Source organism: Leptopilina heterotoma, unplaced genomic scaffold (genome assembly GCF_015476425.1).
Source record: "Leptopilina heterotoma isolate Lh14 unplaced genomic scaffold, ASM1547642v1 Lhet_156, whole genome shotgun sequence".
Lineage (NCBI taxonomy): Eukaryota > Metazoa > Arthropoda > Insecta > Hymenoptera > Figitidae > Leptopilina > Leptopilina heterotoma.
This window is the reverse complement of record NW_025110870.1, coordinates 50461-78378: the sequence shown is the minus strand read 5'-3', so window position 1 is coordinate 78378 and position 27918 is coordinate 50461. Positions and strand designations below refer to the sequence as shown.

Genomic DNA, 27918 nt, shown 5'->3' with positions numbered 1-27918 from the left:
AAAAAATTATAAAAAATTGATTACAAAAATTAAATTCACATTTCCAAAACCTAATAATAACTGAAATAATGTTTCAATCTTAAAAAACACAATGTAGAATATTTTCTTAAAAATACTATGCGAAGAAAAGAAAGAACAATGGCGTATATAAGGAAAAAAAAGTCATCTTGAAGGGTGTGTGTCTACCGTTAGAAGAATCGTACTTTTACAACAACCAATTCGTATTCCTGTCAACTTGCAACTTGGCTGACAAAGGAAACTAAAGAGGAATGCTCCAGAAAAATCTCTGAAAAGTTGGAAGCAAATATTAGTTGAACTCTGGACTAGTCATTATTTCTCTGTGCGCCTGCAAACATTATATTCACTGTTCGCTGTCTTCCGCAAAAGGGCAGAACAAAGGACAATGTCATCGCGTCGGACCAACCCATACCTCCACTACTGTATATTCGTCATCTCTTCTCTTTTGCATAGTTTCCATTTTCATTGTTTATCTGTTTATCATAACTCTTCACATGCAGATATTCTTTTTTTTGGGGGGGGGGGTATTATTTTTATTTTCATTACACAAGTTTCTTTTCACTTCACACAGATGAAATATTATATGAATTTTGTTTTGCGGCTGACAAATTGTTTTTGTTTCTAAAAATATTTTATTACTTACTGTATATAAAGTAATTTTCACTATAAATTACGTTAATTCACTTAAATTGCGTCTTTTAAGAATTGACGATTACGAATTTGAAGTCACTTTTTAGAAATAAAAGAGGCTTGAGTAGAAAATTACGATTCCAGACTTCGCACTCGATAATTAATTTTAAAAAAGTAGGAAAAAGTAGCTTTCAAACTAAAAAAGTAGTAAAAAAGTAACTGTCGAAAAATTAAACTTGACGACCAAAAAACTCGTTTTTGACACTTCATACCACTGACTAAAATTCCATTCTATATTTTATTTTCCTGACTTTTTCCTAGTTTTCGTCAAAAATATTTATTTCTTTCTTATCCTGCTAATAAATTGAATTCCTACAGCGAATTTTATTATTCATGAAAGAATTTAATTATTTAGAAAAATTCTTGCAAAGAATTTTATAAAATTTTTTAAATAATTGATTTCTTTCGACTCATTTTATGCAAATTCTAACTTAAATTATTGAATTCCTGAGAGATTTTTATTATTCATGAACATAATTGAATTCTTGCGAAGATTTTTATAAAAAATTTTTTAAACAATTGAATTCTGTTTGGAAATTTTATAAAAATAGAAGATATTAAAAATCATTGAATTGCGAAAAGTTTTTTAAAATAATTAAATTTCACAAAGAATTCTATTAAAATTTTTGACAATAATTGAATGTCTATATGGTATTTTATTAAATTTTTTTTAAAAATAATTGAATTCCTAAAAAACATTTTATTATTTATGAAAATAATTGAATTTTTGCGAACGATTTTATTAGAATTTTTTGAAAAAATTGAATATCCAAGAAGAAAGTTATTACTTTTAAAAATAATTGAATCCTTGTGATGAATATTGTTATTTATGAAAATAATTAAATTTTGCAAAGAAATTTATTAAAACGCCTTAAAATAATTGAATTTTCGGGAATAATTTTGTTATTTGTCTTTAATAATTGAATTCTTTCGAAGAATTATTTATGAAAATAATTGAATTTTTAAAAAAATTTTTATTAAAGTCTAAAAAAATAATTGTATTTCGAAAAAATTTTATTAAAATTTAATTTAAAATAATTTCTTTCTTTCGAACAATTTTGCTAAAACATATGAAAATAATTGAATTCCTTTGTTAAATCTAATATTTTTCTAAATAATTGAATTCTTTCAAAGATTTAAAAAAAAACATTTTTTCAAGTAATTCATTTTATCGTGGAATTGAAATTAAATTTTTAAGAATATAATTACTTTTTTTGAGCAATTTTTGTAAAATTCTACTAAAAATAATTGAAATACTGGGATGAATTTTATTGTTTATGAAAATAATTGAATTTTGCAAAGAATTTTATTAAGTTGCCTCAAAATAATTGAATTCTTGTGATGAATATTGTTATTTATGAAAATAATTGAACTTCTCAAAGAATTTTATTAAAATCTAAAAGAATAATTGATTTATTTCAAAAAAAATTTAATTAAAATTGTATTTAAAATAAACAATTCCTTTCAAACAATTTTATTAAAATACTTGAAAATAAGTGAATTCTTGTGAAAAATTCTAATATTTTTGTTAATAATGAATTTTTTCCAAAGAATTTGAAATAAATATTTTTTTAAATGAATGATTTTTTCGAGGAATTGAAATTAAATTTTTAAGAAAAATAACATTTTTTGACCAATTCCTGTAAAATTGTATTAAAAATAATTGAAATTCTGGGATGAATTTTATTATTTATGAAAATAATTGAATTTTGTCAAGAATTTTATTATTTATGAAAATAATTAAATTTTGTCAAGAATTTTATTCTTTATGAAAATAATTGGATTTTGTCAAGAATTTTATTAAGTTGCCTGAAAATAATTGAATTCTTGTGATGAATATTGTTATTTATTAAAATAATTGAATTTTCAAAAGTATTTTATTAAAATCTATAAAAATAAGTAATTGAGTTATTTAAAAAACATTTTAATTGAAATTGAATTTAAAATAATTGATTTCTTTCGAACAATTTTATTAAAATATTTGAAAATAATTGAATTCTTGGGAAAAGTTCGAATATTTTTGTAAATAATTGAATTCTTCCAAAGATTTTTACAAAATCATTATTTTAAATAATTGATTTTATCGAGGAATTGAAATAAAATTTTGAAAAATATTTAAATTTTTTTAGCAATGGGGATCCTCACAGCCAAACTTGACCAGTAGAGTGCAGCACTACTATAAGATTTTATGGCGCAAAAATTTTAAATGTGATTTGTTGCATAATATTAATTAAACAATATAAATGGTTTTTGTTCATGTAAATGAAGAATAAAATCATTAGATCAGAAATATTGGTTATAATAAAGTACGGAAAACTATTTAAAGATGTTGGGAGATTCAAAATTAAAATGTGTTTACAATATTTTTAATAACAGGCAACATAACCTCAATTTTTTTTATCTATACTTTTACGATACTGTGACTTGCAAAACCGTCTTTTTTCCTGTGACACAAATTCCTCACCCAAGTAATTCAATTTTTAACTTTTCACAAATCCAAAAAAAGTATTTATTTACTTCGCCCATTTGTTTGTAAAACAAATATGACTTTTCGCGAAATCAAAAATTAAGCGCTAGACAAATCTTGCTATGGTGCTGCCATCTGATATTAGCTTTACAAATAATGATCCCCATTCCTGTAAAATTGTATTAAAAATAATCGAAATCCTGGGATGAATTTTATTTTTTATGAAAATAATTGAATTTTGAATTAATTTTATCAATTTTTTTTGTAAATGATTCAATTCTTTTGCGAAATTTTATGAAAATACTAGATATCTATTGAAAATAATTGAATTTCGAATGTTTTTCGAAAGTAATTGAATCGTTTTAAAAAATTTGACTATAATTTTTGAGAATAGTTTTTTGATTTCTAGTATTAGCAAATTTAAAGTAGTGGAAATTCTCAAAAAAAAAACCGAAATAGTAGCTTTTAGTGGCTGAAATCTAAAAAAAAATACCCAAATAGTAGCATAACGTAAAGAAAAGTAGTAAATGGTGTAGGTTTTAGTATGTTTTTGGGAAATTTCTTTCATCACGAATCCAATATTATTTTTTTGAAAATTACAGATTCTACGATGGCATTTAAAACATTAGAAAATTAAACTTTATGAAAATTACTATTCGGTTGTGTTTTTCCATCATTTTTTTGAAATTCGTTGCTATTATTGTATTAGAAATAGTCAATTCTATACGTCAGATAAAACATCAAAATTTTGACTAAAATTCTTGTCAATTTTCAGTGAATTAATTGAGGTACCAATTAAAAGCGGGAAGTTGAATTCGAATGCAGTTGTACTCGAACAGAATTTACCTTCTGAATTATAGAAAACGGTGTCTCGGACACTCCACACCTACAAAGTGTCTGCAGCTATTGTATCTCCTGAAAGGACCCACCACGAACTCGCTGTATTGTCATTATATTAGACAAAGGTTACCACATGTGAATATCCACCAGCAGTAGAATCGAGTGCGGACTCGGTCACATTACTTATTCAACACCTTTCCTCCATGCTCCAGAAAATACACTCCAACATTTCAAACACTTTGTTTTAAATCCATCCCAACCCTTACTTGCAATTGATAACTTCTTTTTTTATAGGAAAAGGTTTTTTCAATTTTTATTGCTTTCGAAACATCGATAAATTATTAAATTTTCAAGCAGGGAAATCTTATTTTTCCCTGACCCTGAAGAATATTTTAATTCACTGTAAAAATAATTAAGAAGATAATGTTTCAGGGTTGCCACAGGTCAAGAAAATCAGGGAAAAGTCAGGGAAAGTAGAATTTTTCAGGGTAATCAGGGAAAAGTAAGAGATTTTTATTTTAAAAAATTTTGAATTTTAGAGTCTTTTTGTTTGACTCATAAACTGTTAATTGAATTTTAAGAATATCTTTAATTAAAAAAATATCAATGAGTTTTTAAATTACTTGCCAATTTTGTAATAATAAATTATTCCACAACAAGGAACAAAATTGTTTGAATTTCGGGTAAAAATAATATTTGTTTTGGAAATAATTGCGGAATATTGAAAACAGGGAGTTGAAAGAAAAATGGAGATATGAAAGCAACGTAGCACGACATTATCTCGAAATTGTCGTTGTATCTTTGTTTAATGCATGATTCACTGTTTTGCATGTTAGATGAGAACAGTTGGTGGATACATCAAAAACCCGGCGCACTTCAAAGATGTAGGATCATGAACATATGAGGGGGGAGGAGGAGGAGGAGGGCCGACTACACGACTACACGCAGTTTCGTTTGCGTGAACCTGTGTAATGGAAAGGAAGGAAAGGGTAGGGTAGGGTGAAACGAAAACTAAATGATAGCTGAGTTAGTGTAATCGCGTGATGGTTTTCAAGGGAAAACCTCGTCGCGGTATACGCACTGACTGAAAATTGCAGGGGACGACAAATTGCATTTCGATTTCCATTTTGGTTTCAATTACTCTCACTACGATTCAGCTCCGGGATTAAAGAATTTTATTCTTTTTCTATTCAATGAATTTCAAATGCTGTAAAGTTTTAATAAATCTTTCAATCCGATCTCGTGCTCAGGCGGAAGCAGAACAATACCTTGTCTCAATCTACTTATTGCTTCTATTCAATTAGATCAGTCATTAGAGATTAAAATTTCAAAATTAATAGTCAAAATGATAAGAGCGCTTCATTTTAGTAAAGCTTATTGCTGATGTTTTCGAAAGAAATTTCTCGAAAAATCTTTTCCACATTTTAAGAGATTCAGGCTTCACAGTCTGTCCCCTATTCCCCTAAAAGTCCCCTTTTTATAATTTTGGACCCTAAACGTACCCTATTTTCAAAATTTCACCTATTTTTTTCGTCGCAGGAAATTAATTATTTTCAAAATTTTTTAAGTTGCAAAAGAATTAAATTATCTTGATAACCAACAAAATTCTCCCCATAAAATCAATTATTTTAAGGATTTTTAATGAAATTCTTTTCCAAAATTCAATTATTTTAATAAATATTAAACTTTTTCTCAAGAATTCAATTATTGTCAAAAATTTTAATTAAATTCTTGGCAAAATTTCAATTATTTAAACAAAATTCAATAAAATACTTTGCACGAATTCAATTATTTTTATAAATTTTAATGAATATCTCGTCAAGAATTCAATTATTTTTATAAATAGCAAAATTTTTCGCCAAAAATTCAATTATTTTCAAAAATTTAAATAAAATTCTTTGCAAAATTTAAATTATTTTTCAAAAGTTTTTCGCAATTCAATATTTTTAAATATTTACTATTTTCATAAAATTTACCAACAGATTTAATTGTAGAAAAAACTTGTTGATACAATTCTACGAAAAGAATCAATTATTTTTATAAATAATAAAATTTCATTTACGAATTCAATTATTTTTAATTGAATCATCGCAGAATTTCAAATATTTTTAATACAATTTTAAATAAATTCCTTGAAAAATGCAATTATTATTAAAAATTTTATTAAAACTTGTGGAAAGAATTCAATTTTTAAGAAACATTCAATTATTCAATAAAACAATAAAATTCGTTGCAATAATTCAAATATTTTCATAAATAACATTTAATTCAACGCAGAAAATCAATTATTTTTAGAAATTTTTAAGTAGTTTTGCAAAAGAATTCAATTAACTTGATAAATAACAAAATCGCATAAATTCTTCACAAAAAATCAATTATTCTAAGGAATTTTAATAAAATTCTTTTCCAAAATTCAATTATTTTGATAAATATCAATATTCATCACAAGAATTCAATTCTTTTAAAAAGTAATAAAATATTTTGCAGAAATTAAATTATTTTCACAATTTTTTTAAAATTCTCGTCAAGAATTAAATTATCTTTATATATAGATAGGGAAATTCTTCTCAAGAATTAAATTATTGACAACATTTTTTTAAAAATTCTTCTCAATTGACATTTTTAAAAATTTTAGTAAAATTCTTCTCATGAATTCAATTGTTTTCAAAAATTATTATTATTCCCCAAATATCATTTTAACGAATTGCATTTATTCAAACTGTTATTTTAACGAAATGTCACTTTTGCGAATCGACATTTTTACGAATTGTCACTTTTGCGAAAAGTCATTTTTGCGAAATCCCAATGGGAAATTTACAACTGGCGTAGTATTGCGCCAGAACTGGCAGCACTGGCGGCAAGGCTGAGAGCCAGCACTGGCATGGCACTGGGATGATAACGCCGTCTGGCGCTGCCGAAGTACTGTCTGTCAGTGCTGCCAGACAGCGCTGACGCAGCACTGGACCAGTGCTGGCTGAGAATATTGCCGCAATAAATGCCGTATTGTTATTAATTAGTAGTAAATTAATAATTATAAATAATTTAACAACAAAATGGTAAATAATATTAATAAATAGTTATTATTCATAAAATATTTCTCTTCTTAAAGAAATTGTATTAAAGATGGAGACTAACAATGGATATAGTAAATGAAGTAGAAAAAAATTGTTTATAACATTTAAAAATTAATTAATAAACAATTACAGTAAGTGTGCATTAGATTTTCATATTTTAGTACCTAACGATTGGAATCTAGAAATATCGCAAACCTATGAAAATAAACAAAATTGCTGACGAGGGGAATCGAACCTACGACCTACGGACTAACAGACTAACGCTCTAACCACTATGCTAACGACACATGTGTACAGTAAAGTATTAATATCTCAGTATCATTCAGACATACAATTATTGAGTCAAAGATGAAAAAAAATAGGGATACGTTAGAAATAATAAATTGAAATAGAATAAATTAAACTAAATTTTTAAAAATTAAATTACTTTACTTATTGCATTTAACATTTTACGTAATTCTCAAATTACGTAGTAATTTTAATTTGTTTAAATAATTTATTATTTACAAAATTAGACAATTATGTTAAATTATTATTATTAAATTTAATAAAAATAAAAAATGAACAACTGAAAAGTAAAATATTAATTTTTTCAATAAATTTATATTTATAAACATTCATAAACTTTTTTTATAATTTTTTTCAAGTTTATGTCAAAAAAGCAGTGTTGCCAAAGAGCGTCGTGAACAATTTTTCTATACTCAGCCAGCACTTGCCGCCGTGGCTTGTCCAAGTTTTGGCGAAACAAAAATTCTGTACTGCGCCAGCACTAATTGTCGAGGCTCGGCTAGACTACGTCGAACAATCGTCTGAGTATTAAGCCAGTGGTGAACATCGGCACTACACTGGCATTTCCCATTGGGATATCATTTTTACGAATTGTCATTTTCACGAATAGTTATTGTTATGAAATGACATTTTTGCGAATTGACATTTTTAAAAATTGTCACTTTTGCGAAAACTCATTTTTTCGAATTGTCATTAACCCCTTCAGTGTGTAGCTAAAATATAACAAATTCGTCCCAAAATGTGTAAGACCTTCTTGTGAATAAATTTTCATGATACTAGGTAGAGTAGAGGGGGGTAATGTAGTGCACTGGCTTTACTGACTAAACAAATGAATTGAATTACTTGCCGTTGGTATAATAGGGTTAAGGTATCAAATAATAGTAATGTATATCATTTTGGCTTTATTGTGCTTCTTCTAAAAGAAGTTGTGGCGTCACTTCAAAAACACTAGATTTCGAAACCATATTTCCGTTTTTTTAGTGACTTGAAAAAAATGTGAGGCTCGTTAAAAAAGTATCAGGAAAGTGATTTTTCCATGTAAAATTTACTTCTGAACACAAATTTAGTATTGCTTTGATGTTTAATTTTGTTTTTATTGAGATATTGAAGTCAACGTGAAAAAAGTGCTTGGGGGCATTGTAGTGCACGGGGTTGGGGACAATGTAGTGCAATTATACAGAGTACCGTAAATATGTATTATTTAACCATGTTTGCTTTTTGCAAATTTTTGCAGTTTTCTTTCAGTTTTATCTAACACAGGACCAAAGAAATCTCTAGTTTATAGTGCTATCCACGAGATGAGATGATACCATGCAAAGTCTCGATCTCGTCTCGGTTTTTACATGCAAAGTCTCGTCTTGTGGGCATCACTACTAGTTTATAGTTTTTTAAGTTTCTTATGTTCCTAATGTTATATCTAATAAAATAAAATCGTTTATGATATATTCTCTGCTTTTTATTCCACTAAGAAAGTGGTGCACTACATTGCCCCACAAATTTTAGAATGTCGAAAAAAAGTGCTTTCAGTTTTTTGGATATAGAAAAGCTCCATCTACATCTACAAAAAAATAATGTACACCATAAATGTAGCTAGAAGCATTGTCTTTCCAACGAGTTCTTAATGATCAAAATTGGTTGAAAATTGCGACCACAGAAGTCTCCGAAAGAAAAGTGCACTACATTACCCCCTTCTACTCTAGTTAGAGGTTTTCGGGGTCGCTGATTACGATTCCGGTGTCAGTTTTCAAAAATTCAAAATGGCGGATCCAATATGGCGGACACGATTTTGAAAAATTCATTGGATTCGCTTAAAATTCGTTATTCGGGGGTTTTCATGGTCGCTGATTACGAATCTGACATTAGTTTTTTAAAATTCAAAATGGCGGATCCAATATGGCGGACACGATTTTGAAAAATTCATTGGATTCGCTTAAAATTCGTTACTCGGGGGTTTTCGTGGTCGCTGATTACAAATATGACATTAGTTTTTTGAAATTCAAAATGGCGGATCCAAAATGATGACACGATTTTTAAAACTTCATTGGATTCGCTTAAAATTCGTTATTCGGGGGTTTTCATGGTCGCTGATTACGAATCTGACATTAGTTTTTTAAAATTCAAAATGGCGGATCCAAAATGGCGGACACGATTTAGAAAAATTCATTGAATTTGCTTTATAATTCATTACTCGGGGGTTTTCGTGATCACTGATTACGAATCTGACATTAGTTTTTTAAAATTCAATATGGCGGATCCAATATGTCGGTCATGGTTTTGAAAAATTCATTGAATTTGCTTAAAATTCATTACTCGGGGGTTTTCGTGATCACTGATTACGAATCTGACATTAGTTTTTTAAAATTCAAAATGGCGGATCCAAAATGGCGGACACGATTTTGAAAAATTCATTGAATAATGAATACGCTTAAAATTCGTTATTCGGGGGTTTTTGGGGTCGCTGATTACGAATCTGTTATTACTTATTAGTTTTTCAAAGTTTAAATGGTAAGAACTTTTAAAAGAATTTATTCACTTTTGAAATTTTTCAAAATTTTTGGCGGACATTTTGTATGAAAAATTATGTATTTTGAAAATATGACTTCAGAATCGTGATCAGCGACCCCAAAAACCCCCGAGTAAGAATTTTTGCGAATATACGTTAAGATGTTTTCTTGTTTGGGCCATGACGTGTATACACGTCATCTACTGTTTGGGCTAGTTTTTTTCATGACGTGTATACACGTCATCCACAGTCAAGGGGTTAATGCGAACTGCCATTTTTTCGAATTGTCAATTTTACGAAATGTCACAGTTGCGAATTGTCATTTTTGCGAAAATTGTTATAGTAAATCTATATATGTATACAAGTTTACTATAGTAATTTTCGTAAAAATGACAATTCGCAACAATGGCATTTCGTAAAAATGACAATTCGAAAAAATGACAGTTCGCAAAAATGACAATTCGCAGAAATGACAATTCAAAGAAATGACTTTTCGCAAAAGTGACAATTCGTAAAAATGTTTTTTAGCAAAAGTGACATTTCGTTACAATAACAGTTCGGATAAATGCAATTCGGTAAAATGATAGTTCGGTAAGATGACATTTGGGGAATAATCATGCGCCTCAAAAATTCTAGAAAATGTTAATTGAATTAAAATGATACAAATAATTTTGAAGAAATTACAGTAAAAATATTCTTATAATAATAAACTAATGATTTTTTCAGTCGGTCATCTTTATGTTTTATAATAATATTCTTATTAGTTGTTCAATTTGGAAAGGTTTCAATGTGAAATTTTTTAAAATCTTAATTCCAATGAAAAAAAAATGATTAAATATTTGTTTTAAATAAAACTATTGATGTTTTCGAATAATTTTACTTTTGAAGAAATTTGTCAATAAATTTAATAAAACATTTTTTTCAGTATCTAATAATTTTTAGAGTGAATCAGAATATTCTTTAGGGTGAGGGAAAAAGTGAAAGTTGTGTTTGGAAATCAGTGAAAAGTCAGGCGAAAATAAAGTTCTATTTTTGTGGCAACCCTGTATAAATAAATTATATTTTTATCTTTACCAATTTTTATGGTCCCCGAAAAGTCCCCTCTTTTTTAATTTTTAGTCCCCAATTTCCCCTAAAATACTTTTTAGAGGCACTGTGAAGCCTGGAGATTTCTAATTCGTTACGATGTTTGTAACTTTTTCATAACTTCGTCATTATTTTTAAAAGGAACATAACTTTGTTACTATTTGTGCAATAAACTTGAAACTTCAACTTATTACCAATATTTCATAGCAAAATAGTAGTGCTTGCGCACTGATATTCGAGCGCCTTGTTTCCTTTGGAGATCGAATTTCTAAATATTCCCGGATAACCAGAATAGAATACTAACTACAAAATCATATAATATGTTTTACCGCTTTTTATTTAAGTTATAAATTTATTTAAATTTAATTCAGGATTTTTGTTAAAATTTATTTTGTTTGTGAATACATCAAAAATCACCATCTTGAAGACTTCGATGCGCAGCAATATCGAGAAGAAGAAAAAGGAGACGTCTAGACCAATTTTTTAAAAATCGGGCATCATAAAAACAGTTCCCTAAACATTTTAAACTAAGATTATTGATTGGTCTAATTTTAGTCTTTATTTTAAAGGAGAATAAAACGAAAACATTCGGACAAACAGTTTTTAAAATTAGTTTACTCCAACTTTATTTATTCTTATTTATTTTGTTCCAGGAAAACCAAAAATAACAATACTTTCTGCATTAGTTATAGAACAAAGAAGAGAGTTCCATAAAGTTACAGCAGTAATAACAGAATAATTTTTAATTACTATTGCCTTGTTTCTTTAGTAAACAAAGAAATCTAAAACAACGTAACATAAAAGTCCTTTATTTAACTGAAAATTTAGAATAATTAGAAAGTACACTTGATAAGTTTGTAGCAAATAGGAATAACTATAACAGAAGAATAGTTAATCAATCGTTCCCGACGATTTGGTCATTTCCACTTTATTAACCCGAACAAACCACTTCTAAAGTTTTCGGTAAACACTAATGTATCAGTGAACACTAATACGGCTCTTTGTTGCAGTCGCAGTCAAGTGCCATTCTCTCCTACGGCAGTGAAATATAGAGTTCGATTATTCACACACAATAACCTATGCGGTCGCAATGCCTATTTGTGTTGATGCTCCATATACTGTGGGAGCAAAATATATTAATTCGACAACGTGTGCCCCTTGTTATTTCAGGCAAAGACATACCTTCCACTCAACTCTGCCACGCGGCAGATTTCACTTTATTGGGAAATGTGCAAATACACGACATATTCCTTTTCCCTTTATCTCCTTCGTACCTAATATATTCATATGAATAAGCAATCTCTTCTCACACAAAATCCCTCGATCTCTAAAAAAATAAGAATTATATTAAAAGACGTCGAGTGAAAATATACGTCGTCAGGTAAACTCTGTACCTCTTGGAGGATAACATAAACCCTCCAAGTGGTTCCACTTGTATCAATGTTTCAATTTAGGGAAATAATTTATTTCTTCGTTTATGAAAAATCGACATGTTTTTTCTTATCTTCTTATTCTGTTATTTAATTTTTAACTCCAAGTTATTTAAAACATTACAAATTGTTGTTATACCATTTGGGTATAAAACCATGTTGACTTGAAAATAAACAATTTTAGGGTCAATTTTCTTGGATTTTTTTTTTTTTGAGGTTATTTCAAAACCCTGGGGCGATGGGGTTAAATAAACTTCAGATTCAGCTTCCGCGACCCAAAAAAATAAGGCAGAAATAAAAATTTCTTGTTGATTTAAAAATTTTTGGGTCATTTTTTTTGAATTTTTTTTTAGGTTATTTTAAAACCCTGGCGCGATGGCGTTAAATAGACTTCAGATTTAGCTTCAGCGACCCCAAAAATATAAAGCAGTGACACTAAGACTTGAAAATAAAAATTTTTCATGATTAAAAAATTTTGGGGTCAAATTTGGAGTTTTTTGAGATTATCTCAAAACTCTGACGTGATGGGTTTAAGTAAACTTCAGATCCTGTTTCAGCGACCCCAAAAATATAAAGTAGTCACTGTCTGACCTAAAGCTCAGAGCATCAAGTTTTTCTTCTGTGCCAGTGTTATATTAGAAATTAAAAACTTTAAATAATTAAAAAAAATTCCATTAAACTTATTGACAAAAATTAATTCTATAGAATTCCTAATTAAAAGTAAGAAAAGTTCAAATTTCCAAAGATTTTAATTTGAAATTCGTTTTTAAATCAATATTTATTAGAAAATTATACAAGAATTCAATTATTATTTAACTAGAAAAACAAATAATTTATTGAATAATTGAATGTTTCTTAAAATTCAATTCCTCATAAAGAAATTTATCAACCAATTTTTTAATAATTCAATTATTTCGCCGAATTTTAATAAAATTTTTAAGAATAATTGAATTTTTTTTGTAAATTTTTAAACATAATTGGATTTTTGAGAGAGGCGCATGATTATTTCCCAAATGTCATTTGACCGAACTGTCATCTTACCGAATTGCATTTATCTGAACTGTTATTTTAACGAAATGGCACTTTTACGAATTGCCATTTTTACGAATTGTCACTTTTGCAAAAACTCATGTTTTCGAATTGTCATTTTTGCGAATTATCATTTATGCGAACTGACATTTTTTACGAAATGTCACTGTTGCGAATTGTCATTTTTGCGAAAATTGCTATAGTAAACTTGTATGCATATATAGATTTACTATAGCAAATTTCGCAAAAATGACAATTCGCAACAGTGACATTTCGTAAAAATGACAATTCGAAAAAATGTCAGTTCGCATAAATGACAATTCGCAAAAATGACTTTTCGCAAAAGTGACAATTCGTAAAAATGGCAATTCGCAAAAATGATATTTCGTAAAAATGACAATTCGAAAAAATGACGTTTCGGAACAATAACGACTCGTAAAAATGACAATTCGTAAAAATGATATTTCGCAAAAATGACTTTTCCCAAATGTGGCAATTCGTAAAAATGGCGATTCGCAAAAGTGACATTTCGCTAAAATAACAGTACGAATAAATGCAATTCGTTAAAATGACAGTTCGGTCAACTGACATTTGGGGAATAATCATGCGCCTGTTTCTGAGAAGAATTTTATTAAAATTATTTTGAAAAAATTGAATTGTTACGCAAAGAATTTAATAAAAATTTTTGAAAATAATTCTATTCTTTAAAGAAATTTAATTTAAAATGTATTAAAAATAATACTTCAATTCTAATAAATAAATTCTAGCAAAGGTTTTTAAAATAATTCAATTTCTTTGATAAATTATAATAAAATTTTTAGAAATAATAACTTTTTTCGAGGAATTTCATTAAAATTGTATAAAAAAATAATTGAAATTCAGCATTGAGTTTTATTTTTTATGAAAATAATTGAATAATATTCCAAAATAATTGAATTCCTGTGAAATTTTATTAAAATTTTAAATAATTGAATTTCTGAGAAGAATATTTTACTAGGTACTTTTGGAAATAATCGAATTTCTGCAATTATTTGTTATTGCTACAGAATTCAATTTGTTTTAGTGTTTTTAAGTAAAATTTTTCTATAAATCCACTATTTTTAATAATCAATTAAATATATATATTCAAAAATTTAACTAATTTTAGAAGAATTTTAGTTTAAAATTTTTTTTTTTAAATCTAAGTTTTTTTTTATATTTCTAATTAAATTCATTTAAAATTGAAATTTTACAAAATCTTAAATCAAAATCTTTTGAAGTTCATCTACTTATGAAAATTGTAAACGTAATTCTCAACAATTTTCCAGTATTTCGATAAAAATTCCCTGATTTTTCCAGGTTTTTTCAAAGTTTATAAAATTCCCTGACATTTCCAGGTTTTCAGCTTGTCCAACCATTGTTCTGTAAAATTCTCTTAGTTATTGGCATTTTTTTCAGGTTATTTTGAGAAATTGACACGATTCTACAGTGACATGTTTTACCCCAATTCTTTCTGAGAATTTTAATATAAAAATCTTAGATATCCATTGAAATTTGTGTTGTCGGTGAATTTTTGAATAAAATAAGTCATTTTTTTCACATAATTTAATTTCGAAGTGCCAAAAACTTCATTTCGAAAAAAACGAAATAAAAAATTGTGTTTAAAATTTTAAAAAATTAATCTGCATAAGTAAAAATCGACAAATTCCGTATAGATTTGCACATAAAGAGTTTCTTTTTAGGAGCTGGAAAATACATAAAGTCAGAATAGTTAAACTATCCGTAAACGAAGGTAAAATTCTCTAACAGACCAATTTTCTCAGGGTTAGATAATTTCGTTTCCTCTATATGACAAGGTCGAGGTCTTACGTTTCCGGTTATCCTGTGTAGTTTCCTATAGTCGCCGTAGGGGATTGTGACGTTGCACCATACTGTGTCCAACACGCTCGAGTAATTAATAAACTTTTTTAGCGAACAGTTTCAATCCTTATTATTTAATCCTCCCCATTGGCTGTGATTTTTTTTTAAATCAGCAACATATGTGACTTACTTTTTTTTAGGAAAGATTCGTTATGAACTTTTTTCTTCAAACCGTTTTATGCGGTCTCACAACTTCTAAATATAAAAAGGAAGTCGTTTGTTTTATCATCTGTTACTATTATACAATCTAAACTTTTGTTAAATCGTATTAAAATACTTTCGATATGTAGTAATTCGGATCGTAATACCTTTAATACTCTATAAATTATTTTAAAGGTTTTTAAAAGTTTAAAAAACTCATATTTTCAACATTCTGAGTACTTTGCTATTTTAATTCGAAATCAGGAATTTTGGTTGAAAATTTGATGATGAATTGGCATTATTTTCGAGTATTGTATACGCACAGTACGTTATCAGATGATGAAAATTCACTATCCACATCGCATACTAGACTAAATACAGATCATCCGATAGTAATTTAGATCAGCAATAGCTGCAACATGAAGGGAATTTAGATGAGAATTTATCACGATTGGTATTCTAGTTTCTAGTTGATTTGTATATGGTAGAAATTTACTATATACATACATATAATGCGTATGTTTACCAGAGATTGATCCGCGATTATTAATGTAGTTACTATGTTCAAACTGACATCTCAAATATCTGCATTTAGCAGATGACTATGTAGCTCAAATTTGTTTTAATATTATACTATAGGAGTAACGAGAGTAATATTTCATCATTGCACTTTTAATAATAATTAAATATTTTTATTATTTACCTTAGCTACACTCAAAAAATATTCTGTTTAAATCAAATAATTTATTTTGTTGTACAAACTTTGTATAAAATTTCTTCTATAAATTGTCTAAATTTTTGGGTAAAACAACTTTATTTAGAATAACTTAAAAATAAGGAAGTCAAACAATAAATATTTATTTGATTTAAATAAACATTTGGTTCAGTTTAGTATTAATTAATGTAAGTAATTAATTATTAATCATTAATTATATTGATTTAATTAAAGAATTTAATTTATTGCATCAGAATAGTATGAGAATAGCTAATTCTTTATGAATTCATAACAATAAATTATGAAATCTATATTAATAAAATCAGACTTCTGTCTGTACATTGCTCCCAAACTTGAAAATTTTTATATATTTTTTCGTTTTGAGACATTAGAATTCGAAAAGTGTAAAAAAAAATTTCTGTCTGTCTGTCTGTCTGTCTGTCTGTATGCAAAACTTTGTTCGCGCATCAATTGAAAACGGTCTAACCAATTAAAGTGAAATTTGGCAGTCTATTAGTTATTAACGTAACTTAAAATCATAGCCTTATCCGATTAAAAAATATTAACTTGAACGAAAGTTATGACATTTTTCCAAAAAATTCGAAAAATCAAAAAAATGCAAATTTTTTATTTTTTGTAAAATGAATGCAAAACTATCCTTAGCTAACTTTTTCAGATAAATACAACCCATTTCTACAATAAAATTTTTAAAAAAGACGTATTTTGAAATTTTTGTTCGTTTTTTTAGATCAACTTTTTTCTAAAAAAATAGTGATTTTTAATCTTTTAAGCAAAATGCCATAAAAAAGAAGGAAAAATGTTGAATTTTAGGAAATTCGGTTTTTTGAATTTTTGCTAATTTTCCATAATTTTAGATTCTTTACCAAAGGGTAGAGACTATTAAATAAGTAAAGTGTTTTTGAAGAGCACAAAAATAATAAAGCTAAATGCCATAAAAAGAAGGAAAAATGTTGAATTTTAAGAAATTCGGTTTTTCGAAATTTTCATAATTTTTCATAATTTTTGATTTTGTACCAAAGGGTAGAGACTATTAAATAAGTAAAGTATTTTTGCAGAGCACAAAAATAATGAAGCTAAATGCCATAAAAAAGAAGGGAAAATGTTGAATTTTAAGAAATTCGGTTTTTCGAAATTTTCATAATTTTTCATAATTTTTGATTTTGTACCAAAGGGTAGAGACTATTAAATAAGTAAAGTATTTTTGCAGAGCACAAAAATAATGAAGCTAAATGCCATAAAAAAGAAGGGAAAATGTTGAATTTTAAGAAATTCGGTTTTTTGAATTTTTGCTAATTTTCCATAATTTTAGATTCTTTACCAAAGGGTAGAGACTATTAAATAAGTAAAGTATTTTTGCAGAGCACAAAAATAATGAAGCTAAATGCCATAAAAAAGGAGGAAAAATGTTGAATTTTAAAAAATACATTTTTTTAAATAATTGATTTTTTCGAAGAATCGAAATTAAATTTTTTAGAATAATTGCCTTCCTCAGAAGAATTTTGTTATTTTTGAAAATAATTGAATTCTTGGACAGAATTTTATTAAAAATTTATTTAAAAAATGGAATTTCCATGAAAAATATTATTATTAGTGAAAATAATTGAATTATTGTAAAAATTGTATAAAAATTTTGTTCTAAATTAATTGAATTGCAATGGAATTTTATTATTTATAAAAATAATTGAATTTTTTATGAATTTTATCAATTGTTTTTTCAATAATTAAATTGTTTTGCTAAGATTTATGCAAATTCTAGATATTGAAAATAATTGAATTTCGAATATTTTTTGAAAATAATTGAATCGTTTTAAATGATTTGATTATAATTTTTGAGAATAGTTTTTTGATTTCTAGTATTAGCGAATTTAAAGTAGTGGAAGTAGAAATTCTCAAAAAAAAAAAAAAAAAAAGAAATAGTAGCTTTTAGTGGCTGAAATCTAAAAAAAAGTACCCAAATAGTATCATAACGTAAAAAAGTAGTAAATGGCAGGTTTTAGTAGGTGAGTGCGAAGTCTGAAGTATTTTACTAAAAATTTCTTATTTTTTATCATAAAAAACGAATTATTTTAAATGCTGCCAACATAAATAATATTAATTCGAAATGCACTCCCAGAAAATTTCAATTAGAAATACCGAAAGCTTTTTATAATTTGACGGAAAAAGTCAGTTTCTTATTAGTTACATTATTTATTAATTTATAAGTAAAACATGGTCATATTTCATGAATATACAATTTCAATGTAATGGAACCAAATTCTTGTGAATTCAAAGTTGTTTCAAGACATAAAAATATAAAACTTTATCAAAACTATAAAAATTTTCTTTTTGCTAACTATTAAAAGTATAATCATTTATAGAAAACAGTCTCGAGAATCCAATTTCAGTACATAAACTTTGCAATCGATGAATTTTTTCTCCAGGATTCGTTTCAAACGTGATACTTTATTTTGTAGCGTTGTTTACGCAACATTCAATAATGTTCAATATTGAATATTGAAGTCGAAAAGTGCATTAAACGAATTAAATGGATGAAACTGAATTCTGTAAAATAGCATCGGTAAATAAAATTATGCATACCTTCAATTTAAATACAGAGAAGTTTCTTAGAAAAATTGTCGACTGACACCTAAATGTTAATAATGCACAATGATTTCCGACAGTTATTGCCGTGTAATACCTGTACAATCTTGGATTGCAAAAAAAGGAAAAAATTTTTTCTTCATCATCGAAAAATCTATTCATGAAAAAAAATATATTTAGAATGCAGGCTCGGATCTCTCTAAAATTTTTACACAAAATTTTAGAAATCTTTTACATTTAAAATCTGTAAAAAGATCGATTTTTAGGGTTCCACCTACGATATTCGATAATAAAATTGATATGTCATCAATTTTCAAGGAATATTATAGAATTCATATTGCGAATGAACTTTCATAATAAAGTACTAATATCCTTTGCAACATATCAATTGGTTCATCTTTTTACTGTTTATGAATATATTCATGAAAGATTTAAGAGAAGCAAATCCTTGCTATCTTTGGGTACATTGAGGAAGGATAATGCAATTAGTTGCAATTATGCGTCAGGCTTCAATATACCTTGACAAAGATGATTGCATCAACTTGCCAACGCGAAACAAATCTAATATAAGTGATTTTCAACTCCGAACTACAGCAAGTTGCTTATAATATTTAAATCGATTTACGAAAACTAAAAATAACTTAAATTTATTTAATCAGTCACATATATTAATTGACATCGGTGAAATTTCAAATTATACATTCTAGAAAAAATTGATTTCGCACCAGTTTTTAAAAATGAATTTTCAAAAAACTTACCTGCCAAGCATTCGAATCCAAAGCCAAGTATGACATATTGGCGTTTTGGTTCTCCGTTGCAAAAGCGGCAAACCTTGACATACGTTACTCCAAACTTTCCTTACTTTATATTCGACACCAAAACGAGTCCGAGGATTTCATTTCCGAAAGAACGTGAATCGTGAAATCTGAAATGTGAAATTCATTCAATTGAAAAGGCAATTTCAATGGTAACTCGCAAATTTTTTGGTAAAGGAACGGTTAAAAATTTCTAAAAATTACAAATATGTAGGTGTGCTATAAAATACGAAGTTTTTAATAAAAATTTAATAGTTATTAAGTAAATTATTGACGAATTGTTATTTTTACGAAATGTCGAACAGTATTTATAGCGAAATGACATTTTTACGAACTGACATTTTAACGAATTGTCATTTTTACGAATCGTCATTTAATCATGAATTGTCATTTTTTTAAAGCTACATCATTACAAATTTTTACTTTTGCGAAAAGTAATTCGTATGAACTGTTATTTGTCCGAAATGACATTTTTACGAATTGTCATTGTTTCGAAGTATTATTTGTACGCATTGTCACTTCATCGAATTAACATTTTTTCGAAAAGGTATTTTCGCAAATTGTTATTTTCACGAAAAGACATGTTTACGAATTATCACATTTCCGAATTGGCATTTTTACAAATCGTCATTGTTGATAATTGTCATTTGTCCGAAACGCAATTCTTATAAATTGTCACTAATGCGAAATGTCATTTTTACGAATTTTCACTTTAGCCAATTGGCAACTTTACGAATTTACACTTTTTAGAATTGTCGCTATTGTTGCGAAATGTCATTTATGCGAATTGACATTTTTACAAAATGTCATTTTTGCAAATCATCATTTTTTTAATTGACACTTTTCCAAATTTTTCTTTTTCTGAATTGTCATTCTTGCGAATTGCCATTTATTCTAATTGTCATTTTTACAAATCGTTATTGTTGCTAATTTTCATTTGTCCGAAACGCCATTTTTACGAATTTCCACTTTAGCGAATTGGCAATTTTACGAATTTCCACTATTATGAAATGTCATTTTTACGAATTTCCATTTAGCATATTGGCAATTTTACGAATTATTTATTACGAATCGTCGCTTTTCCTAATTGACACTTTTGCTAAATGTCGTAGTTGCGAATTGACATTTGCTCGGGTTGTCATTTTTACAAAAATGGCACTTTTGCAAACAATGAATTTGTTAACTTGTTCGCATTTATTGGTTTACTGTAGCAATTTTCGCAAAAATGACAATTCGCATAAGTGTCAATTCGTAAAAATGACAATTCGAAAAAAAATGGCAATTCGCAACAATGACAATTCGGAAAAGTAACAATTCGTAAAACTGACAATTCGAAATAATAATGATTCGCAAAAGTGACATTTCGTAAAAATGTCAATTTGGATAAATGACATTTGGCAACAATAGCGATTCGTAAAAATGATATTTCGTAACAGTAGCAATTCGTAATACAGACATTTCGTAAAAACGAAAACTCGAATAAGTGAAAATTTGTTAAGTTGACAATTCGCTAAAATGGAAATTCGTTAAAATGACATTTCGCAAAAGTGACAACTCGTAAAAATAATGTTTCGGAAAAATGACAATCAGCAAAAATGACGATTCGTAAAAATGACAATTTTCTTAAATGACGATTCGGAAATATTAAATTTTGAAAAAATGAGTTTTCGCGAAAATAACAATTCGCAAAAGTTTAATTTCGAAAAAATGTTAATTCGATGAAGATTTGGGACTCAAGTAAAGACGTTCTTTAAATATACAAAATATCTTCAATCAATTGTAGGACATAGCAACCGCATAAAATCAACAAAAATGCATATTTATATATATAAAATAACTTTTCCCGACATAATCAAATTTACAAATTTATAATTTATGAATCGCTGAAATGTAGTCCGTCCTTTCTTTACAATCCAAATGTAATCTTCAAATATACTCATATTCTGCCCCAGGGCACTACAGAAGAATCATACTCGAATTTATTTCATCGAGTTATTCTTATTTCCAATAACTTTTTCTTCGATACATTATACTTTGAAACACACATCCTAGTGATAAGTAGTTCAAATGTTATTATACAATTTTGTACGATTTACTGTAAATATTAGAATAACCTATAATTTTACATATCACTCATATTTAAAAAATTGTTTAGGGTAACTTGTGGAGAGGTTGGTCTTTCATTCCTTTTTTTTCCTTTTTCAGTTGTTTGCCAGTTAGTGTGTCATAATGCATTGACCAAAATTTGTTTTTAATTTATAAAATTCTAAATTTTATTATATCTTTATTATATCTTATATGAATTATTATCTTTATTATTTTTATTATATCTATATAGATCTTATTATATCTTATTGCCTTTGTACTATGCCCCCGGAGCATCTAGAGGTTAAATTTTGTTGAAAATTTGTAATCGGAAGTTTTTAGGATCGCTGATTACAAATCAGATGCCAGATTTTTTTCATTTTCAAAATTCAAAATGGCGGATCCAATATGGAGGCGCATGATTATTCCCCAAATGTCATTTGACCGAACTGTCATTTAACGAATTGCATTTATCCAAACTGTTATTTTAACGAAATGTCACTTTTGCGAATCGAAATTTTTACGAATTGCCACTTTTGCGAAAAGTCATTTTTGTGAATTGTCATTTTTACGAATCATTATTGTTCAGAAATGTCATTTTTACGAAATGTAGCTTTTTTGAATCGCCATTTTTACGAATTGTCACTATTGCGAATTGTCACTTTTGCGAAAATTGCTATAGTAAACTTGTATGCAAATATAGATTTACTATAGCAATTTTCGCAAAAATGACAATTCGCAACAGTTAAATTTCGTAAAAATGTCAGTTCGCATAAATGACAATTCGTAAAATTGTCGATTTGCAAAAGTGACATTTCGTTAAAATAACAGTTCGGATAAATGCAATTTGGTAAAATCTGGGTTATACCATAATGTCAGGTTCAAGAAAATATTACACTAACGAAATAAAAGTTGATTCAATAATTTCTAATAAAATAAAATTTTCCAAAAAAAAAATCTGATATTCGAAGAAAGCCAACAGGTATATACAGGTGTAGACCCTAAAAATATGAATCGCCCTGACGACGTCTCATATCCCTCGGGCGTCCCGTCGACGAAGGCAAAACTTAGTTAGTAAAGTTAAATACGGCTCCCAGAGGTGCCACAACCTGTTTTTAATTGCAAATATTCTCGGGAAATGAAGAAACCATCCCTTTCCTGAAAAAAACTTCTCTTTATACTGCAAAAGTTTATATTCTTTGATATTTTTTGTAAACTTTACCATCTTTTTTTTGCGACTAAGCATTCACCGCGCATACGTATATTTTATTAGTCAAAGTTTTTTTTTGTTCTATTAAGTATTCTTTGTGCGGAATAAGGAATAATCTTCAATTGTGACAAGAACTTTTGGTTAATGCTAATGAATGTAATTTATTGCGATAATATTTTTTCGAGATTATTTTTTTTCGACAATTATAAATATTTTATAATACAGAATGTGAATAATACTAATTTCTTCTGCAATTCAATTTTATCTATTTGAATTTGCAAATATAAAAATTTCCGCTAAAAATATGGCAGATATTCTGTTTAAAAATTCATCGGATTCCCTTAAAACTTATTATTATGCTCCTTAGGGCATACGTTGATTTTTAAAAAAATATGTCCGCCATATTGGATCCGCCATTTTGAATTTTGAAAATCTGACACCGGATTCGTAATTAACGATCCCAAAAACCTTGGAGTAACAAATTATAAAAATAATTGTCGAGAACTGATGAATATCTAGTTGTTTAACTTTATCAGCTGCTTTCTCGAAAACTTAAATTAATTAATTTTAATAAAACAATGAAAATTTGAAAATTTTTGTGATTTCATCTTAAAACAAAAAAATATGATCGTTTTATTTCACATGGCTCGGATTGTGCGACTTTTTCGACTTTTTTGCGACTTTTTTGGGAAAAAATGCGACTAATCGACTTTTTCGACATTTTTTTTTCTTTAAAAAAATGCGACTAAAATTTAAATTTTTTTTAGAAAATTAAAGGAAAAAGTTTTAGTCAAAAAAATGTTTCGTTACATTTATTTACAAATTTCTTTCAAATTTTTCGAAAACATCAATCATCAATAACTTTTTTTCAAAAAAATATTTAATTATTATTTTTTCATAGAAATTAAAATTTTACAAAAGATTCAAATTCAAACCTTTTTGAAATTAAACAACTTATAAAAAATTGTTATAAAACATGAAGAAATCGATTACTTCGAGTCTTCGACTCGGAGCAATCGATGTCTATATGTTTTATAATAATTAAAGATGACCGAGTGATAATAATAATATTATTTATATATTATGACATTAAAAAAAAAGTTTTAATTATTTTTTATGGAAATAATTGAATTATTGGGAAGAAATTTATAAAAAATTAGTTAGTAATTGAATTTTGCAGAAGAATTTTGATATTTACAAAGATAATTGAAATGTTGAGGAGAATTTTAAAAAAAATTTGAAAATAATTGAATTTCGGTGAAGAATTTTCTTACTTTTGAAGATAGGTAATTGAATTTTGCAAAGAATTTTATCAGAACTTTTGAAATTAATTAAATTTTCAGGATGAATTTTATTATTTATGAAAATAATGATAATTTTGATGAGAAATTCAAAAAAAATTTTGAAAATAATTTAATTTCTGCCAAGAATTTTATTGAAATTCTTTGTAAATAATTGAATTTCAGACAAGAATTTTATTATTTATAAAGATAATTGAAATTTTGAAGAGAATTTAAAAATTTTTTTAAATAATTGAATTTCTACGAAGAATTTTCTTACTTTTGAAGATAATTGAATTTTGCAATAAATTTTATCAGAACTTTTGAATATAATTGATGAATTTTATTATTTATAAAATTTTGACGAAAAATTAAAAAAAAATTTTGAATATAATTGAATTTCTGCGAAAAATTTTATTACCTTTGAAAATAATTGAATTTCGGAGAAGAATTTTATTATTTATAAAGATAATTGGAATTTTGACAAGAATTTTATAAAAATTTTTTTTAAATAATTGAATTTCGGAGAAGAATTTTATTATTTATAAAAATAATTGACATTTTAAAGAGAATTTTTAAAAAAATGTTAAGAATACCTAATTAGAATTTTGCTATGAATTTTATTAAATTTTATTAAATTTTATTCATGATTATTGAATATTAAAGTATGTGTTTTCGAGAAATGTGATTTTTTTTTAATTTTGACAATTTCGTGTTTGCTTTTTCGTTTTTTCTAAAATTTCATGCGACTTTTCGTGACTTTTATTGTGAATTTATGCGATTAAAGCGACTTATTTTGAATCTTAAAGACGATCCGAGCCCTGTTTATGATAGTTCTTTGACAAATTTTAATAGATATATTAAGTGTCTTTCAGAGAAAATTTGTATTTATTTGTTTAAATTATTTATTTACTACTTGCAAAATAGGTAATTCATTAATTAAATTTAATGATGATAATAAAAAAAAAAGTGAAAATCAAAGGTATGAGGAAAGACTTGATTAAAAATAAACAATATTTAACTGAAAAATAAATTAGAAAAATTTTTAAAAATCAAGAATATGTTTTTGATTTATGAATTGGAATGTATTATACATATTTTAAATTTTTATTATGAAAATGAGTTTCGTTTATCTCGAAAAGTTAGCTACGGATACTGTCGCATCAAACTGACAAAAAATAAAGTATTTGAATTTTTTGAAAAAAAAACATAATTTTTGTTCAGGTTAATATTTTTTAACCAAAAGATGGCTAAGATTTTAAGTTAAGCTAATAACTAACAGATTCAATGCAATCAGTTTTGGAAAACTTGAAATTCTTCACGTTAATTTAATTTTTGGCAAAATTTTACAAATGAACTGCATTTATTAATGTTATGTCAACTACTGAGATCCTAGAATTTATTTTTACTTTAATGGGGTACAAAAGTGCTAAAACAAAATTGCCAAGAAATATATCCAAAAATTTATTTTTTCCGAAATTTTCAAAGGACTAAATTTCCAAAAAAGTAAACAATTTTTAAAATTATGTAAAATATTTATAGCCACAACTTAAACTATAAAAATAATATCTAATACAGAAAACCATCGTCATTTAGAAAAGTTTCCATTTCAACGTATGCAATAACTCATTTTCCACAAAAAATTTAATTTAATGAACCGAGAATTCAATTTGCTATTAAAAAAATTGACATTTAATGCTATACTGTCAAATTAATGACAACAATTAATTTGCACTACTACAGTTGCGACATCCAAATTTTACACTTTTTTGGAAAAACTGTCTATTAGGAAAAAGAATTTGTGGAAAAATAATAATTTCCCTAACAGCAACCGGATATTCTAGATATCCTACGAATGTCCTAAGGATATCCGGAAACTATTAAAATTTGTAAAAATAATTACTTATAAAATCTTTAACCCGAATGATAGTATTGCATTTAATTAGTAACACTCAGACTGAAAATGCGCCATTACTGAACAGAGATTCAAATCAAATATGAAGCATTTGTATAATGTATGGAAACTGTTTGAAATATTGATTCAGTTTTTCTTCTTTCAGTAACAATTTCATAAATTCGTCCTTAAGTAAAATTGAGTATAAAATTCTGTGGTAAAAGAATTCTATGGTCAAACAATTTTGCAGTTCCACCTTAAAGGACTTCTTTTTAAACTTTCATTTGAAATTGAAACACTTTTTTATTCTCAGTAAATGAAAAGTAAAGTAACAACTAACACTAATCGATGTGTGGTTCAAATAATTCACTTCATCTTATTTTTGGTCACAATCCGCGACAAAAGGAAATTCGAATGCACCTAATTTAAATAGGATTTTAGAATGTTCTGCGAATGTTCACAAAACTTACCTTTCCTCATTCTGTTTTTCAATGAATATGCGACACTCCGACTTCACAGTAATTCTCGAACGCGACAAGAAAATACAAGAAACGAAACGGTTACAACAATAAAATTCTGAATACACCAGCACCTTAATTATCAACAACAAATAACAACAATAGATTTCTGATTTCGACAATGAACACACGGAACAATAAAATTTGATGCGTATACGCACTCACGCCCGGAGATACTCTCGAATACATACACCCACACACGTATTATCACCAAAGGTACATACACTGCGTACACCTAATCCTCGAAGGAATTAGCGGTCCGATGCAAGCTACATCAGACGCCGTACCATCTCTTTTTCTGGGCAGCCACTCAATCTCTCTTTCTCTCTCTCTTTCTCCCTTTCACGCTCTTTCTCTCTCTCTCATGCATACATCTCCGGCGACGGCAAGTCTGAGCGATTAATCGAGAAGCAATTTCTGGTGGGGATGGAAGGCCAGATCCGGTTTGTTTTGACAAGAGGTTGACGAAAAGGAAGGAAGGAAGGAAGAAAAGATGAGAGCGGAAGGAAGTGATTTTGTATCGTACCAGCACTGCACGTGGCGCGTCGCGACGTCGCACTGTGCTTGAGGCAAGAGGCGCCGTGGCGCCCCCGCCTTTGTCCCCTGGGGGGGTGTGGTACCGCCTCCAGTTACATGACGTCGTCCCTCCGCCGTCGTCGTGTCCTTGTCGCGAAACGTACTTGCGTACACGGTCCTCTATAACCTATAGCGATACCTGGCGCAAGCTCATCTGCGCATCCACAATCATCGAGATCGGTCAACTACCGCACGTAAAACCATAACCACACACCTCTACAATGCCGTACCGCGCCTGCGTATCACCAATCGATTCCCCTACCTCATCCCCTTAGTCTTCACCCCTCTCAAAAGCAACCCCAACGCAACAACTCCCAATGCATACTGGATTTTTGCTTGTTTTCTTTTCCGCAGATCAGTCTTTCACACATGGTATATAGGTCCATCTGATGGACACACAGCATACGTTTTTCCTATACTTTCCCTTATATGTATATTTAGTGTAACTTTAATGTTTTTCTGAAGAAAATTAGATTGCATTTGAAATCCGTTTTTGTTGTAAATGTCGAGTTTCGTTGATTATTTCTTAAAACTAAAATCGAATCTTGCAGATTTGGAATAGTAGATGTCGTCCTAGAGATATTTTAAGGACATCCCGAATTAGTGTTTTAAAAATGGCGCTAAAGACATAACATTACGAAGAGGAAGAATAAGATAATCTAAATATGTGCTATGTTTGGCTTAGATACCACGGTTCGTCGAAAAGGTGTTTTATCAAAAGTTTTGGGTACCTCCGATTCATATCCGAAAAGATATGTA

The 27918-nt window shown here is 27.6% G+C and overlaps 1 protein-coding gene across 1 annotated transcript in view; it reads right to left on the bottom strand.

Moving 5' to 3' along the window:
• Nucleotides 1-26666, bottom strand: part of LOC122498634 (transcription factor AP-2-epsilon) — a 376673-nt gene extending 350007 nt beyond the window's left edge. The window contains exons 1-2 of the mRNA XM_043606457.1: nt 26536-26666; nt 19540-19706 (exon numbers count right to left, since the gene is read on the bottom strand). Coding sequence (XP_043462392.1) covers nt 19540-19620 — 81 coding nt within the window. The 5' untranslated portion in view covers nt 19621-19706; nt 26536-26666. The remainder of the gene's footprint in view (nt 1-19539; nt 19707-26535) is intronic.
• Nucleotides 26667-27918: the final 1252 nt, after the last annotated feature.